This window comes from Zonotrichia albicollis, chromosome 3 (assembly GCF_047830755.1).
Source record: "Zonotrichia albicollis isolate bZonAlb1 chromosome 3, bZonAlb1.hap1, whole genome shotgun sequence".
NCBI classification, from domain to species: Eukaryota; Metazoa; Chordata; class Aves; order Passeriformes; family Passerellidae; genus Zonotrichia; species Zonotrichia albicollis.
This window is the reverse complement of record NC_133821.1, coordinates 109,949,298-109,965,839: the sequence shown is the minus strand read 5'-3', so window position 1 is coordinate 109,965,839 and position 16,542 is coordinate 109,949,298. Positions and strand designations below refer to the sequence as shown.

The 16,542-nt window shown below is 35.6% G+C and overlaps 1 protein-coding gene across 4 annotated transcripts in view; it reads right to left on the bottom strand.

The window, feature by feature from the left end:
• The window catches only part of EYS (eyes shut homolog), a 790,428-nt gene that overhangs the window by 443,830 nt on the left and 330,056 nt on the right, over positions 1–16,542 (bottom strand). For all 4 annotated transcript variants that reach the window (XM_026791587.2, XM_074538459.1, XM_074538460.1 and 1 more), the window contains one exon: positions 6,822–6,943. In XM_026791587.2, coding sequence (XP_026647388.2) covers positions 6,822–6,943 — 122 coding nt within the window. The remainder of the gene's footprint in view (positions 1–6,821; positions 6,944–16,542) is intronic.

Sequence of the window (16,542 nt, the reverse complement as noted above, 5' to 3'; positions counted from 1 at the left end):
TATTTCCATAACTTTTCTTCCAATCCTTAAAAACCGCTCCTTGTCACCCAGATTTTTTAGAAGAAATCAAGAGTGGCCTCACAAAGTCTTGAGCCATTACCCTCAGGACTCAGAATATCTCCTATCAGGAGCCTGCAGCTGAAAGTCTCCCAGCGTTTGCCATCACACTCATCCTTCCTTCTGGTGCTGCCTTGTGACAGGTTAAGCTGATTGAGATGCTTCACTGGACAGAGCTTCTAGTTCATCCTCTGGTACCGTGTCATGAGCCTACTCTGTAGTGGCAGAACTCAGATAGGACAGGAACCCTCACCCTGCTGTCGAGGTTACAAGCTCCTAGCCTTCATTGTAACTGAAGTCTCCATTTCCAAAATCATATGCAAAGGCCCTTCCTGGTTCTCCTTCCCTATGTCTGGGTCTGGGAGTTCAGGTTCTTGTAATTGTAAGATCCTGGAGAGTATGATATTGTCCCCAGTGCTGACTGCCTCCTGAAGCTCTTTTACCTGGCAACACAGATCCTCCTCCAGCATACAAGGGCTTCCTCCCTTGTATGCTGGACAAGGCAAGGACACTATCTACTGATCCGAGCCACAATAAGAGATTCCAGACATTTCTGCAGCTCCAGGCCTACAGAGCTGCACCCTCCCTGAGGAGCTCAGTCTGGTTTGAGGTCTCAATTGGGCTGATCTAGTTACTCCTGTGGATGGTCAGTGACAGTGCCCTGCAGCACCTCACTACCTAAGTACACAGTGTCCTCAGTAGAATTTTTGGCCCCTTCTACTCTGTTGGCTGTGCTCTGGGCTTGGCAGTCACATACACTCTTTCTAGCCTTTGCTGAAAGCATGCTTGGCTGTCCTTAATGTGGAGTCAGCTGGAAACAAAAAGCTTCAAGTCCCCATAAATCAAGGAAAGTTGGCAACAAAGCTTGTGGGACACTGCTGCAGCTTGTTAGCAGTCACAGCCTTCTGTAGCTATCCCTTCTGGGGAGCACCAGGCACCCTGAAGCTCTTCAAAGTTTCACAGTAGTCCTCTGATGACCCCAGGGGTTCCCAGGAAGCTTAGCATATCACAAGCTAGAGCCCATAAACTGCTGTGCAAACTGCTTTGGTTGTTAGCTCTGCTCATGTATTATTAGTACATTATTTGCAATGGAAGTGTTTAACTGCCCTACAGCAATGATAAATTTGAGTAACTTATATTGCATTTGATATACTCTCAAAGCTATGCTTGAGGTACTTATTATTTTAGAAACTGGTTAAACTCCCTCCATTTAACCTGTGAGTTCATCGAATGATCATTTTGCATCTCTGGGTATTTGTAAACAAAATACATTATAAGACAATTATTCAAAATCTATCCCCTAATGATTAAATATACAAGGTGGAACAATGCTACTGTTCAGGAAGAGAAAGTTGATAAGCTAATTTTGGAGGTGTGGGGGGGAGGTATTTTCCTGGTACTTACTGTGTTTTGTTTCAAATTTTAATGTTTCATAGGGATTTTGAACAAAAATGTTCTTGTTCTTTGAGAAGATTGTTGAATTATGGCTAAAATATGCCCTAAAGAGTGCAGAATGTCAGTGACTGTTAGATAATGCTGAGGTGGCACAGCAATATTTTCTTTTTTTGCTAAAGGCAATAGAAATCCTAAAGCTCATTTCACTGCAGTATTACAAGAAGCACACTACACATTTCGAGTTGTTAGCAGTATTACCAGAGAAGAGCTATAAAACACTTGCTATCTGTAGAGGAAACACTTGTTTATGCTTTCACACATTTCTTTAGCGAATTCATTAGTAAATTTCCTGATTGTCCATATAAACTTTTAAAGATGATTTTGAGTAAGAAATATGTACATAACTTGGCACTAGGATGAAGGAAAAAACCCTACAAATCTGAATTAAAGATAAGTCAGAAGTGCAACAGACAAATGTCTTGGTAAATGTCTCTATAGCAAGAGAGGAAGAGTTGGCCAAAGAATCCTGAAGAAATGACACATAAGAGTTGCTGCTTGCAATAAGATACTTAAGCATTTGGCATCTGGGATCATTGAATAACAAGGTGATACCCATCTATGGGAAAAGCTGCTTCTTGCTTTGGGGGGCAAAAAAATTAAGGAAGTGTACAGCAGTAGTTAAAAGGAATGTGAGTAAAAACAGAAGGCACACTGAACACAGCACATAATCATATCATGACTTCCTTTAGAATTCCATGATATTTTAAAACTCATTCATTTAGAGATGAACATATCTTTAAAATGCACTGTGTAAATAGGCATGCTGTTATTTATAGATCTTTCAGATATTTACACATCCTGAACTTAGGAATCACCTGCTTCCACAACCCAAAATAAATTCTTTACAGAAGGGGAAAAAAGAAACAAAACAGTATGCTAATTTTCTGTAACAGTGCTGTAATTTAGGTATGCATGAGACTAATGACTTAAAACTGTTTTTTTTTTTTTTTTTTTTTTTTTTTTTGAGAGCTTAGCACAGGTTACATTAACAGAAAACCATTTTATTATTCTGGAAAGACGTGGCTTAAAATGTTAAGTAGCAAAGAGGGAAGCAATAGGGCAAGATGTTGTACTTGGAAATGTACTGAGAAAGTAACGACAAGGAGTCAGGATAAGTCTAACTCTGGTTGACAGCATGGTTATCCAAATTGTCAGCTGGCATAAATCATTATCTAAGTAAAGACAAAGAAGGATGATCATGGCATGGTTACTAATTGAAGAAGCATTGCTAAAGAAGACTAGCACAGTTTGAGATGAGTTCTGAAATCATGCAAAATAGCCTCTTCTATGAGCACAAATTACTCTTTCAGCTGGAATCCAAAGGGAGATAGGAAAACTATGGCCTCCTACAGGACAGGATAAATACAGAAGAGTTTAAATTGAGAGAATTTAAATACAGACAATTGTTTTTGCACACATTAGCAGTAATTTCTCAGAAGTGCTTAAGGAACTTGAGCTTCAAATTTTAAGGTGACATTGCATTTACCAACTTTTGTTCTTGCAGAACTTAGTGGGAAGGAGAGCTTTCAGTATTTTATAACACATCCAGGTTTATGATATCCATAACTGTGAAGGGGTAAATGGAGGCCTGTGATATTTTCCTTATTGCATGTTTTCTTACATCCCATTGCACAAACAGGATGTAAGAAAACATGCAATAAGGAAAATATCAAGGATAAGAATGAGCAGGCAGGAAAAATGTCTGTTTCCAAATCAAAACAAACAAACAGAAAACCAAACAAAATAGCAAGGGCTCTTGATTGCAAAAATAAAATATCAAGAGTGGATAAGGTAGCATGAAGAATTGGACTTCAGTTTACACTGAGATAATAAAAAGATGTCTTAGTGGATGGATTCAAGTACTGACAAGGATAACATTTCTGTACTCAACTGAAGCAAACACTGAATCTTTCATAAAAGATAGATAAATCACATAAGAAAATATACTTAGGTAGGTCTAATTTCCTGTTTAGTCTGGAGAAGTATATTTGCATGTCATAAGCAGAAAAACAGCAGCAAGGCACCATTTTATTCTTTATAAAAAACTTAACAACAAGAATTGACAAAATTAATTTGTGGTTTCCAATATGAATATACACAAAGAACTGAGTACTTTGGAAAGACACTTGATTAATTCTCCAAGTTCTAATATCATAATGATTACAGACAAGTTCCAAGCTATTCTAAATCATTTGAAACTCCAAGTCATTCAGAAAATTATGTTGCCTGTTATTTGGCAAGAGAGTTGAATAGATTTTCACTCAAAAGTTGGTAACAGCAAAGGAGACACAGGGGTTTTAATTAGGGTTTAATTAGGGCTGAACCTCAGAATTATTGATACAATAGAGGAGAAATAAGGAATTCAGCTGATACTAGGTGAATCTGTCCATAAATGTTCAGAGCCATAGTTGAGATTTCTTGTTATCATGAGAATTAAAATCACATGGCTCTGGAAATATATGCGTGAAATATATGTATGATTTTTTTCCAAATTAATTTATTTGCCATGTGTCATGAGCCAAACTGAAAACTGAGAAGGAAGAAAAAGATATTTCTCATTTTATCAGCTGAACGTAAATTAAGTCAATTTAAAGGGGATATATTAAAAGCTATTCACATCCAACAATTCAAGCTTGACTACTGGTTCAGAATCTTTCTTATCTGATTTTTTAAAAATGAAAAGATGCGTCTGAGAAGGCCTTATTTTCCTTTTTATTTTTTCCCTTTTGGGATGTGATTTACTTTTCTGTGATGGAATCCATAAAGAAAGATACTCATGTGACAGATTTGTTGATACTTCAGTTTTGCCAGATAGTTTTCATTTCAAGATTCAACAATGAATTCAAATCTAACTAACCCCAGATAAAGAAAATCAACTCCAAAGGAAAGTTTTAAATTAGTAATTATGTTTTGAATAATTATTGTTTTATCATACATTTGAATTTGGTAGGAAAATGTTTCATTTTTCATTATATTCACTTTCTTTCTATACAAAAAAATATTTTTAAGCTGTTGCACAATAAATTACTTAGTTTTTAAGTAACTGATGTTCTCAGCTGGACTTGCAAATATTTATGGAAAAGTAAATTAATGAAGATTATCAAGGCATAAAAGGAAGCTAAATCTATTATCCCTTATATTAATTTAAGTTGTAAGGGGTATCAAGTACTCAGTCACGGTGTGGCAAATTTCAAAGAAATTCAGAATATTCTGAGTATTGCTGCCAGCAGCTCAATTTACAGCAGGAAAATAAACAGTGCCAAAACATGGCCAAAGGCAAGAAAACTTCATTGCCTATCACTGATGGATTCTCAGATCACTTGCTGGCCTGACTGATCCAGACTAATGCCTGTCCAAAACAATGCCTGGGCACAGATCAAGAATTGGAATGATCTTTTCTGTTAGGCAATTATAATCCAGTTATCCTGTTCTAAAAACTACATTTAAGTTTAAAGGCATGACTGGATTTCTTCAGGTTCAGGTACCAGTTACTGCCACTGCTTACCTGCCATAACACAAACGCTTTGCCTTGTTGATGTAGCTTTTAAGAGAAAAGTATTAGTAAAGGAAAAAAGAAAAAACAAAAAAACAACACATTTTTTAAATTAAGAGTAATTATGCTCTTTTAGCATCTCTGAATACAAACAAGGACAGCTCTAATGATTGAAGTGAAATTGCTTTATAATATAAAAATAAAACATTGAGCTATACTAATTTTCCTTGGTATTGCCAAGTCTCAGAGTCACTTTCAACTCTAGGTACCTTTGAAGATGTTTTGTTTGGTGTAACCTGCCCCTTGTATATGATGATTCAATGGTATGTCTAATTTTCCTGTTCCGTTATGTCAGCTAGGACAAATAGGTCTGAGAAAAAATATGCCTGGTGCTTACACTTCAAACCAATTTTCTTGTGAATATTTTCTGTAACAGTTCTGTATTTGCAAAATCCAGAAAAGTACTTCTTGAGCATTTTTATTCTCAATAAAAAATAGGAAGTCTTTGGATTTGTGCATAAGTAGTTGAACCAGCTATGAGTAAAATCAGAAGAAGCCCTGTTACCTCCTGCAATACATATAATGCTTTCTAGCTGGAAAAACTGGGAAAATGAAAGGACAGGTAAGGATTCATGGCTGCAAAATATCCATTCACCTAGAATTGTTCTTGAAGGTGATGGACTACAAAGAACTAAAAATATTAGAAAAATAAGAACCACAACAATTAAAATATTAAACAAAGTTTTTACATTTCATCTGGCTTTAAAAAGTGGAAAAATAGCAATTAAAGATATTTTAACAGTTTTCCCCAACATTGCTATACTTTCTATTATTAGAATAAAATATTTTACCAAACTAAGAAATTTTATACCACATAAAAATATAGCTCTAAGATATCACAAATCATTTTGGTTTAGTTCTGGACAAAAAATACTGAAATATATATATATATATATTTAATGTTATTTGACTTAGGTATTTTTAGCTATTTGGGAAATAAATTCTCCATTGTCAACTGTGGTTAGTTTATTTCCTGATTATTGTCTGTATTACCAGGAATGTAATCACTGTACAACAGCTAGACTAGGTACCATGTACAGTTATTACACTCAGCTGTATATGCAGCCTCATCACTGTATATGCAGCCTCATCAGTGTGCATTAAGAATTTACAAGACTCTTCTAGTATTGACATCATAATATAGACAAACCCTGGCTTCATGGAGCAGAAACTGATTACTAGATTTTTTTATGGAATCTTAATCCTCATGCTAATGAAATAAAATAATTTTTGAACCATAAATGCATGCATGAAATAAAGATTAGGGTTTAAGTTAAAAAATATGGTTAGCGTCACATCCTCATTCTTTGTCTGAGGAGATATAAATTTTAGTTAAATTACTCTTTTGTTGGTATTTTAAGCCACTAGATGGCAGCAATGATATAACCTCCTCATCCAACTACCCACTACCATTGCTTTTACTCTTTAAATCATCTCTTGTGTTTATAGGGCAAATATGACAGAAAGAGAAACTATATTTTCTTTGACAAAATTCATTTCCAAACTTAGTTAATAAATATTTTTTAAATAATACTTTTTTCTTTTCCTTTTTTTTATTTTTAATTTTACATATACCAATTAGTATATCTGCTGGCTTCACATGAAAATACAGTGAAGCACTATGTCCGTGACACAAGTCCTTTTCCCGTTTGTGTAATAACATTTCCTTTCCAAGCTGGGAAACAAAATAATGGCTGGATGCACAAGCCTGCCCTTCCTGGAGCATGACCATAAGGTGAGGAGGTGCAATGCTTACCTATAGCTGTTGAAAAGGTCCATGCAGGTGCCATTGTTTCTACAAGGCTCTGAATTGCATTCATTTGATTCCTTTTCACAAAATCTGCCTTCCCATCCAGGCAAGCAATCACACTGGTATCTCTGTAATACATTTAGTAAAAGAAACAATCTGTTACTCTTCGTATTTTAATGCAATTACTAAAGTATTATTACTAGTTGTTGGAAGACATTAACAGACAGCAAAACAACTTTAGGAGTTTTTTAAAACCTGAGTACATAAATGAATTGCCACAGCATGATGGCGAAATGTGTAATGTACCAGCATTGTGGCATCTACAGGTGTTTAGAGACTGCAAATAACTAGTTTTTTTGTTATTGAAATTTTGGAAAAGACAGACACAATTATGTTTCAAATATGATCTTCACATAAGAAGCAAAGGGGATTTATTTAATTTTCTAAAACACTTAAAAATATAATAAATTAAGAATCAGAACTCTGAAGGGAGTCCAGACTGAACAGTTTCATAGACCTTTCTGTAATGATACTCTTATACTATCCTGACCAATTAAAAGCTTGAAATATTTTATTGGAGCAAAGATAACAAAAAAGAAAGGAAAACAACAATTTAAAGTCACACTCGGGATGATTGTCCTGGAGTGTGCAACAGCTCCACTGATACCAGTGCTTCAAATGAAGTTATTTATATGTATATCATATCTGGTCAAATGAATTTTTGCACCAACCAACTTGTACTTAGTATATTTGTGATTTATATTTTCTCAAGTTGCATTCTGCTTGTTTTGTGCTAACGTTGATGAACATTGCTGCTATGTTTGCTTGGGACTCACCCATGATTTCCATGTCACGGATGTTCTAAATTCACTGAGAAAAAACTTTAAAAGTCAGGAAGTACAATGAAAGAGCATCTTTGTGAGTTAAGATAGGGCCTGGAATATGGGCAGATAACACCAAGTTTTGTGGGCATGTTGGTCTGCTGAAGGATAAGAGAGGCTTTTCAGAGGGATCTGGACAGGTTGGATTGATGGGCCAAGACCAGTTGTGTGACGTTCAACAAAGCCAAGTGTTGGTTCCTGCCCTTGGGCCCAGGCAGTGCCATGGGCTGGGGTAAGAGTGGCTGGAAAGCTGCCCTATGGAAAAGGACGTGGGGGTGGGGGTGGTTGACAGCAGCTGAACATGACCAGTGTGTGCCCAGGTGGCCAAGAAGGCCGGTGACATCCTGGTCTGTATCAGCAATAGTGTGGCCAGCAGGGCCAGGGCAGGGATTGTCACTCTGTACTCAGCACTGGTGAGGCCGCACCTGGAGTGCTGTATCCAGTTCTGGGCCTCTCACTATATCAAGGATTTTGAGGTGCTAGACTGATTCCAGAGAGGGACAACAAAGCTGGTGAAGGATCTGGAAAATGAGTCCTAGAGGGAATGGATGAAGAAGCAGGGGTTGTTTGGTCTGCAGGAAAAGAGGCTAAGGGGAGACCTTATGCATCTCTACTACCACCTGAAAGGAGGTTGTAGCAAGATGGGGATCAGTCTCTTCTCTCTGGTAAGAAGTGACAAAACAAGAAGAAACAGCCTGAAATTGCACCAGGGAGGTTTAGGTTATATACTAGGAAAAATTTATTTACTGAAAGAATAGTCAAGCTTTGGAACAGCTTGCTTTGGGAAGTGGTTGAGTTACCATCTTGTAAGTGTTCAAAAAACATGTGGATGTGGCACTTAGGGACATGGCTTGGTGGTGAACATGGCAGTGCTACATTGACAGCTGGACTTGGTGATCTTAGAGTTTTTCCAAAATTAATAACTTTATGATAGGAGACAGATTTTATTCTTTTAAAATGTAATATGGAGAGATGAACTTGGAAAGAAAATAATTTGCTGTGAATTGTGCCAAAGAAAGAAAAAATCATACATTTGAGACAAATTACATTACTAGTCCACAAATTGGTGTTTCCTATTACATATTTACCCCGAGATTAGCTCAGTTGTTTACTGCATGGTGCTAATAACACCAAGGTTCTATTCCCTTATGGGCTATTAGTTTTGGAGTTGGATTTGATGATCCTTGTATGCCCCTTTCAACTCAGAATATTCTGTGATCTGTGATAATAGCCACATCCAAATATCTCAGTTATCTGCATATTTATCTGTGTCAAATGGGAAGAAATTGGCACTACTAACTCATACCCATGAGTAACCATCAAACACTTCTTAAAAACTGTTCTATTGTCAGGTTAGGTTTTCACAAGGAATGTGAGATAACAACTTGTTTCCAAAAAACTCTTCAAGAAATGGATTACAAAATGAAAAGTGAAAGGAGGCTTGCCAACAGTTTTGTTTAGAAAGCAGCAGTATTTTTTCTAGCTCCACTAAAATTATCTGTCAATCAAATGCTGAAATTCTGTTCTTTGCAGATTTTTCATTACATGGGGATTGTCACATCAAGCACAAAACCTCACTCACATTTATGTGTATCAGGCATTTATGCAGAAAAAGCTAAAAATTCTTACACAATATTTCATCTCTGAGTAGTTTTGCAGTAGTTGAAAGTGCAATGTTACAATAAACAATATGTAAGCAGATATAAAGGGTTTTTATAGGTACAAGTCTTCACAGAGAAGAAACTGAGAAGTCTGGTGGACACCAAGTTGGACAAGAGTCAGCAGTACTCCCTGGTGGCCAAAAAGAACAGGAGCATCCTGGGCTGCTTTGGGAGGAATGCTGTCAGCAGGCTGAGAGAGGTCATCCTTCCCTCTACTCAGTCCTGGGGAAACCACACCTTAAATGCTGTGTCAGTTGTGGGCTGCCCAGCACAAGAGAGATATGGAGCTGCGGCACAGAGTCCAGCCAGTAACATTACTAAGAGATTGATGAATCTCTCAGATGAGAAAAGGCTGGGAGAGCTGGGATGGCAGTCAGAGCACAGCTCACACCAACAACATAAAATGACAAGAAGCTGCATAGTAGAAAGCATGTGGGGGATCAAGCAAGAGACCGAAGGAATAGGATTTGATACCTCTTTTTTTGTTGTTCCCCTTTATTTACTGTAACTATGTATTGCTATCCATTGGAGACAGGTTAAAATAAATGGCACCTTTCAGTTCCTGCAAGTTGTCTTTTGTTTGTCCTCTAAAGAACACGATACATGCAACAATAACACTATAGTTATTCCTTGTACACAGCTCTGCCTTGTACAATATGTACCAAAGTGTGCTTAAGAAGAGTGGATTTTACCAGCTAGGGTAAAAAATTTCTGATCCCTTGCACACATATCCAGAACCACATATGCACATGAGCATGTCTTAATGCAATTTACATTGTGTGCTGTAAGTAGGTGCCATTTAAGAGCAACTGCATATTTCCCCTTCCCAAAACTGTAAATGAAGAATTAATCATTTCCTTACGCCCTAGTCAATGTTACTTCACTAGAAAATGGCAGCTGAACATCTGGTAAACAGAAACTGCAATGAAAAATATTCATTACACACAACAAAGATCTAAATTATGAACAAGTCCAGCCTGTCTTGTGTTGATAGATATTTTTATCATACAGATATATACTCCAAATATGTTTTCCATTTGGAAGATACCCATGGATTTGGAGAATTTTTTGGGGGATTTTAAAGTTTTTAATTCACAGAAAGAACAAAAAATACCTCACCTGGAGTCAGAAGCACCCAAAAGGAAACACAGAAACTTCCATTTGTTCTGTGTTCCAAATTCTTCTGCCAGACCATTTCTTGGGGTGCAACCTTCTAGCCATTAAGTCTAAACAAGATGAACCTATTGTATGACTACTTATCATTGGCACATAACTAGAGACGTACTCCAGCCTCTGTAGAAAACTCATCACAAAACTCTTGTCTGTCGGAATCAGGGCTTTTTTTTCCTACAGAAAACCTTCATGACACTTCATTTTGTTAGTGCTAACAGCAGTTCATTTAACCTTGTGAAATAAATGTGAACATAAAAACGTAAGCATCTGTGAAATCATATTTGCAATTGCTCTAAACCATATTGAGATCCTAACCACATTTATGCAGCCTTTTTTAATTTAAGGGTCTTTTCTGAGTTGCTACTTTAGGGCTTTACTTTTAAGTTGTTAATTTAACTATTTGCATAATCATACAAATCTACTGACAAAATTAGATTGCTATTTGTCATTATGACATTGCTTTCATTGTGCAAGTTTATTTGCATTTATATCCTAAATACGCAAGCTTGTTTAAAAACAAAATAAAACAGAGCAAAACAAAACCAGGATATGTGTTCTTCTTCATTTGGTTTAACACTTACTTTTATTTTTACTGTAGAAGTCTGAGGTAAAACAAGACCAATGCCAAGTGAAGTCCCAGCAAATACACTACTTTGCTGTCTTCTGATAATGAATTATTTACCTTTTCTTCACAGGTTGTGGGAAGAGTGAATGTATTAACCGTGCTGCTCCACAAATTAAGGAAATTTGACTTCTGGCACAAAGAAAATCTGCAATTAGCTCTGTTGTTGCTGCTCTAGAAGACATACATGGCTAGCTCTAATATTAGTTAATAATGCTGTAATAATCAGATTGCTTAACTCACAGCAAAGAAACACCTCTGGGGCTGAGTGTCATGAGGTTTGCTATATGGTTATTAATACTGATGTTAATTGGAAGAATGACTACAATAAGTGATGCAAAATAATAAGGTGGAAAAAAAGTGTGAAACATGGATTCAGAAGTAATGAAAAATTACAAATAAAAATATAATTTCTAAACATTAATACAAGTGATTGGTTCTGATAAAACTACTATTTAAAAATCACCGAAATTTTTTCTGAATCTTATTATTAGAATCACTAACAGATGTATTTTTATCTATTACTTTATTAGAAAATAAGACTTTATTTTACTCTAGCTATGTAAGTTACAAAGCCTATGTGGTGTTTTGTATTAAGCACTTAACATTGTGAAATAGCAGGGTAAATAACTTAAGTACTAGCTATCAACAGAAGTTGAGGTATAATTAGGTAATGCTAGGTATTTTTAAAGACTTCTAAATTCTCTTTTTTTATTTCTATATCTTTTCCTATACAGTTATATCATAAAGATGCTGACCAGTATATTTATTTGTTCTTCCAAACCACTTATATCTTTTATAACCTAAGTTACTGTAAATTAGGTATCATCTGAAATAAAGGATAAACCAGGTTTTCTTTAATTCAAATTTTGAGCAAGGCTTACAGGAGAAACAAAGAACATTTTCAATTTGTTCATCTCTCTAAGATTTTAAATAATGAATAAGTTAAATTACCAAGAAAGCATATTTAAAATAGCTGGTACAAGTAAAATTAGGTAAGTTGTAATGAGTTTTTGCTTTACATTATAATAATTATTTTTATATTAAAAACATTTAATAAGTTTATGCCAAAAAAGTAAGATTTTCATCATATTTGAATAGCACATCGTTAGAAAAGAGAATCTTGCATTTTCAGTCAGTGCAACTTCTGGCTTAAAATGTGGCTGGCATCTAGACATGCTGTGTATTTATAACTCTAAATGAACTCTACTGTAATTTGTAACCACAAAGAAAATTATCTTAAATGGGAACACTTGTTATTTGCACTGCAGGTCTCTGTATACAACCATTTCATAGAATGGTGCTTTGGTAAAAAAAACATAATTATTGCTGCATTTGATACTGATAATTTTAAAATGGCACTTTATGTAAATGTATATTTTCATGAAAGTTTCGCTCTCTCCAAATTTAATCACAGCTAATACTAGTAACCGGCTTCTCTTAAAATTATTTTAGATTTCATGTTACATTTAACACGCAAATAAATTCTGGCCTATACATTTAAAATTTAGTCAATTATTTCCATCACTGCTCAAACAAGACAGACAGTTCTCAAAGTCCAGCTTAAATCTTGTTGGGGTTGATTTTCTGTGTGGAGATTCACCCATAACATGCTGAGGCATGCAAACACGCAACATGGCTTTTACTAGTATTGACACAGATATTCCATTTAAGTATAGACAATGTTAAACATTATGTATGTATTATTTTTGGAGGGAAAAAAAAGGAAAAATACTCAATAACAAATCCAAATATCTGTGAATTTATGCTTTTTAGTAAATTCAAAATGTTATTTTATGAAATGCTACAAGAAATATGGACATAGAAGACCATAAAAAGTATTTAGAACAGTCATTAATAAAAACAAGTGTTACAGTCAAAGTGTTTTAAAAGCTGTTGATATTAATAAGGAAAGATTTTTCTAAGGAAAGAGGAAGGATTTTAGGGAAAAAGTAAGATTTGGTACTGGTCCAATCCATCAATAATTTTATGACAACAAACCAAAGTCAGTTGGAGACCTAATTAATAATAGGTGATAAGTCTTTTTTTGCCTTTGCTTCCTGACTGCTGCCATTTATTCTGTGTATACCTTTCTTTTGTTTCTCTCCTGGAGAGCTTACTAGGAAATGTGCCAATTAAATCATCATCAACATGACAGGTGCTGAACAGTGCAGGAAAACTAATGGAAAGCAACAGCCTTAGGTAGTTTGTGCAAAATAAACCAAATAACTAATCCAGCTAGTGACAGACATTTGAGTATCAGCCTTGGGTTGGTGGATCTGGGTTGATGTTTAGCTCAATTGTTCAATGACTAGAGAAAGGTCATGAACACATTCCTGTTAAACCAAAGTACTGACAGGAACTTGACCCCCCTAAAAGCTTGTCCAAAGCTTTCAGTTTGCTATTAGATCTCAGGTAACAGGAGAGCTGTGGGAATTAACTGTGATATTCCAAAAGAATAGTCCAAGTATTGACTAACAGAAATAACATCTTGCTTTTGAATTACAAACCTGGTGCTGCAGCTGATAACTTTTTAAATAAAGTAAGAAGATCAATAACTAGTTTCCATAAAACAAAGCTATCTTCTCCCTTAACAAAATAGCTCATTCAAATTCAGATCTTAAGTGTGCAACCATTATGACATCAGTAGACTTCAGTCACCACAAAGTGCCATTTTTGCCAACCTCTGGCTCAAAAGTAGGGGAAAGTTGAAGAAACAGAGTGCTCCAAAAATACTTCAAACTAAATATCCTTAGAAGTACCCAGAGATTCAAAATATTATTTGATGTCAAGTCTCCTCTTTTGAACTTTCACTCATCCCTACTTTAAATTTATAGAACATTTCATTATAATACATTACAGGAAAGTAATTTGGAAGAATGAGAACTTGTATCCCACTCACCTGAATCTGCAACTCTTGTGGCTTGGCTGTGTTGTTTTCAGAGATATGCCATCAATCTTTACTTTTTAAATTAGAGCAATAAGCACAGAAGTTTAAAATATACTGAAAACTTTCCCATGTATTTGCCTCGGACATCTAGACATTTGCTGATGCCCAGGTAATGTGCATGTCTTGGTGAGAAAGTTCAGCATCTTTTCTCTCAAGAGTTTTGCCATTCTGAGCCCAGCGTCGCAGCTCCTGGAAGGACATTGGGTACCTGGAACCAGAGAGGCTGGGTTTCCCAAAACAGAAATTCCAGTGTCCCCAGATTCTGAGGCACTAGACACAGCCCAGTTTTCTGGAATTTACTCCAGGACCAAATGGTAAAATAGTGTTTCAGATGTTTGATACATGTTCTCTGTACTGGAAACTAAATCTCAGCACTCTTGGTTCATACACTAAAAACTTGGATCAGTCTGTTTATCAGGGTTACCTACTGATAGCTGTATCCAGAAATGAAAAATTCATAGCAGCTTCTGATTGCAAGGGAATTTCTGTAATACTTATGATCTCAGAATGGCTTGTTACAAGAATCAATACTTTCTGGGAAAAGCACAAATTGTGTCCAACAGTCTAATTCAGTTGTTGCATAACATGATTTAGAAATAAGTCACCAAAAGTCAAGTACAAGCACTCTTTTGAAATCCAAATTATTTAATTGAAAAATCAATGAGAGTCTATTTTTGAGGTTTTTTCTTAAAACTATACTTCACTTAAAAAAATTAGAAATAAGTTGTTGGACAAGAAGTAAAAGAGATGCATTTTATTTTCTCAAGGGTTGCCACCATTTTAAACATGCATTTTCCTACAAGGAAAAGAGAGAGAGAGAAAAGGGAACTGTAAAAATAGAAACAAACTAGATAAACTGAGGGATGAGAGCATTACCAGCCCTCCTCATTTTTCTAAAACTGTACCAGTCTCAGGTTTTCCCTCTCTGCTTTAGAATGTCTTTGTTGTACTTTGTCTTGAAAATCAGAACGTGATTTTAAGAGCACCAGCTCAAGATTTTAGTAATGTGTCTCTCCTTTTCCTGAAAATTACAGGTTAATTATAGATTTTTCAGCATACTAAAGGACTGTTCAGAAGAGATTTCCATTTTGAAACATTTGTACAGATAGCAGAAAAGCGAATAGTGTTCTTACAATAAAATCCTTACTTAATACTTCACATTCAAATGTTAAGAGGTGTTTTCTCCTCTTTCTCTATTTTCTTAATACAGAGTTAGAATTAATTAAATTATTGTTTTGGATGAAGCAATAAAATATCAATCATTTGTGCAGCAAGTTGACTATGCTGTGAGCGTAGGGAAGTAATACTTTAAGAAATTATTGCTTTGGATTTTATGGTTCAATCTGTATTTGGTATGGTAGAGGTTAACCACTCTTTACCTGTTAGCTCATATTTCATATGAGAGAAAAAAAGGCTTTTCTCTCTGATAGCAGGAAATTTAAAGACTTTCATTCTAATCTTGTAAGGCTGTAAAAATATTTAATCTTAGCTATAACTTTTTCTGTCTCATTTCCACTCCCTGGGAGAGCTTGATCTTATTAAGGGCAATCTTTTGCAATTTGCATTTTTCTGGCCTTCCTGGAGTTTCCCTCTTATTACTTTAATGAAGTTCTATTTCTGGATATTGAAGGTGCTTGCCTACAAGACTTCAGGAAGCTCACACTTTTTAGTGGTATTGCAAACACTGTACCCCCTAGCCCTATTTATTAAATCTATTACAATTTATGATGGTGGTGCAAAGTCAGAGCTTTTCTTCATGCTTTGGACTTCAGCAGCATACTGATGGGATCAGCAACTCATCAATAAGCCACACAAAAAGATAATTTGGGACTGACATTTTCATACAAATGTGATATATTATTTTTCTTTTCCTATTGGTGTGATTGCAATTGTGTCATTTTTAGACCACTGACCCTCTCTTTCTTTTTCTCGCTTCTCTCTTCTCTCTCTTCTCCCCTCTCTCTTCTCTCTTCTCTCTTTCTCCCTCCTTCTCTGCACCCCTAAAGATGTAGCATGTTCTTCTACTCATGGAATTCTACCCAGGTCCTGGCAGGAACTGGATGAAGGGTAGGATTTGTGCAGCCATTGCAGCTAAGGGGATAATTCTGAAAGGTATTATAAGCCAACAGGATTTAAAAAACCCCAAAAAACAAAACAAAGAAAACTGAAAAACAAACCCCAAATCTGAAGTGCAAACCTAATGGAAATGTGAGGAGACAGTGGTAGATCCTGGAGGGATAAACTGAATCAGAGAGATTTAAATAGGGGAAAGCATTAGAAAAATAGGATAGGCAAGACAGATAGAAAATTGAAGATTCAGAGCAGCAAGAGCATGAAGGGACGTAAACTCTCACTAAGCAATCTTTTTTAGCATTTTTAGATCTTTATCAAATCTGATTTTGATCATCTTCTGTTAATGGGTTAAAGTAAGAATTGAGGA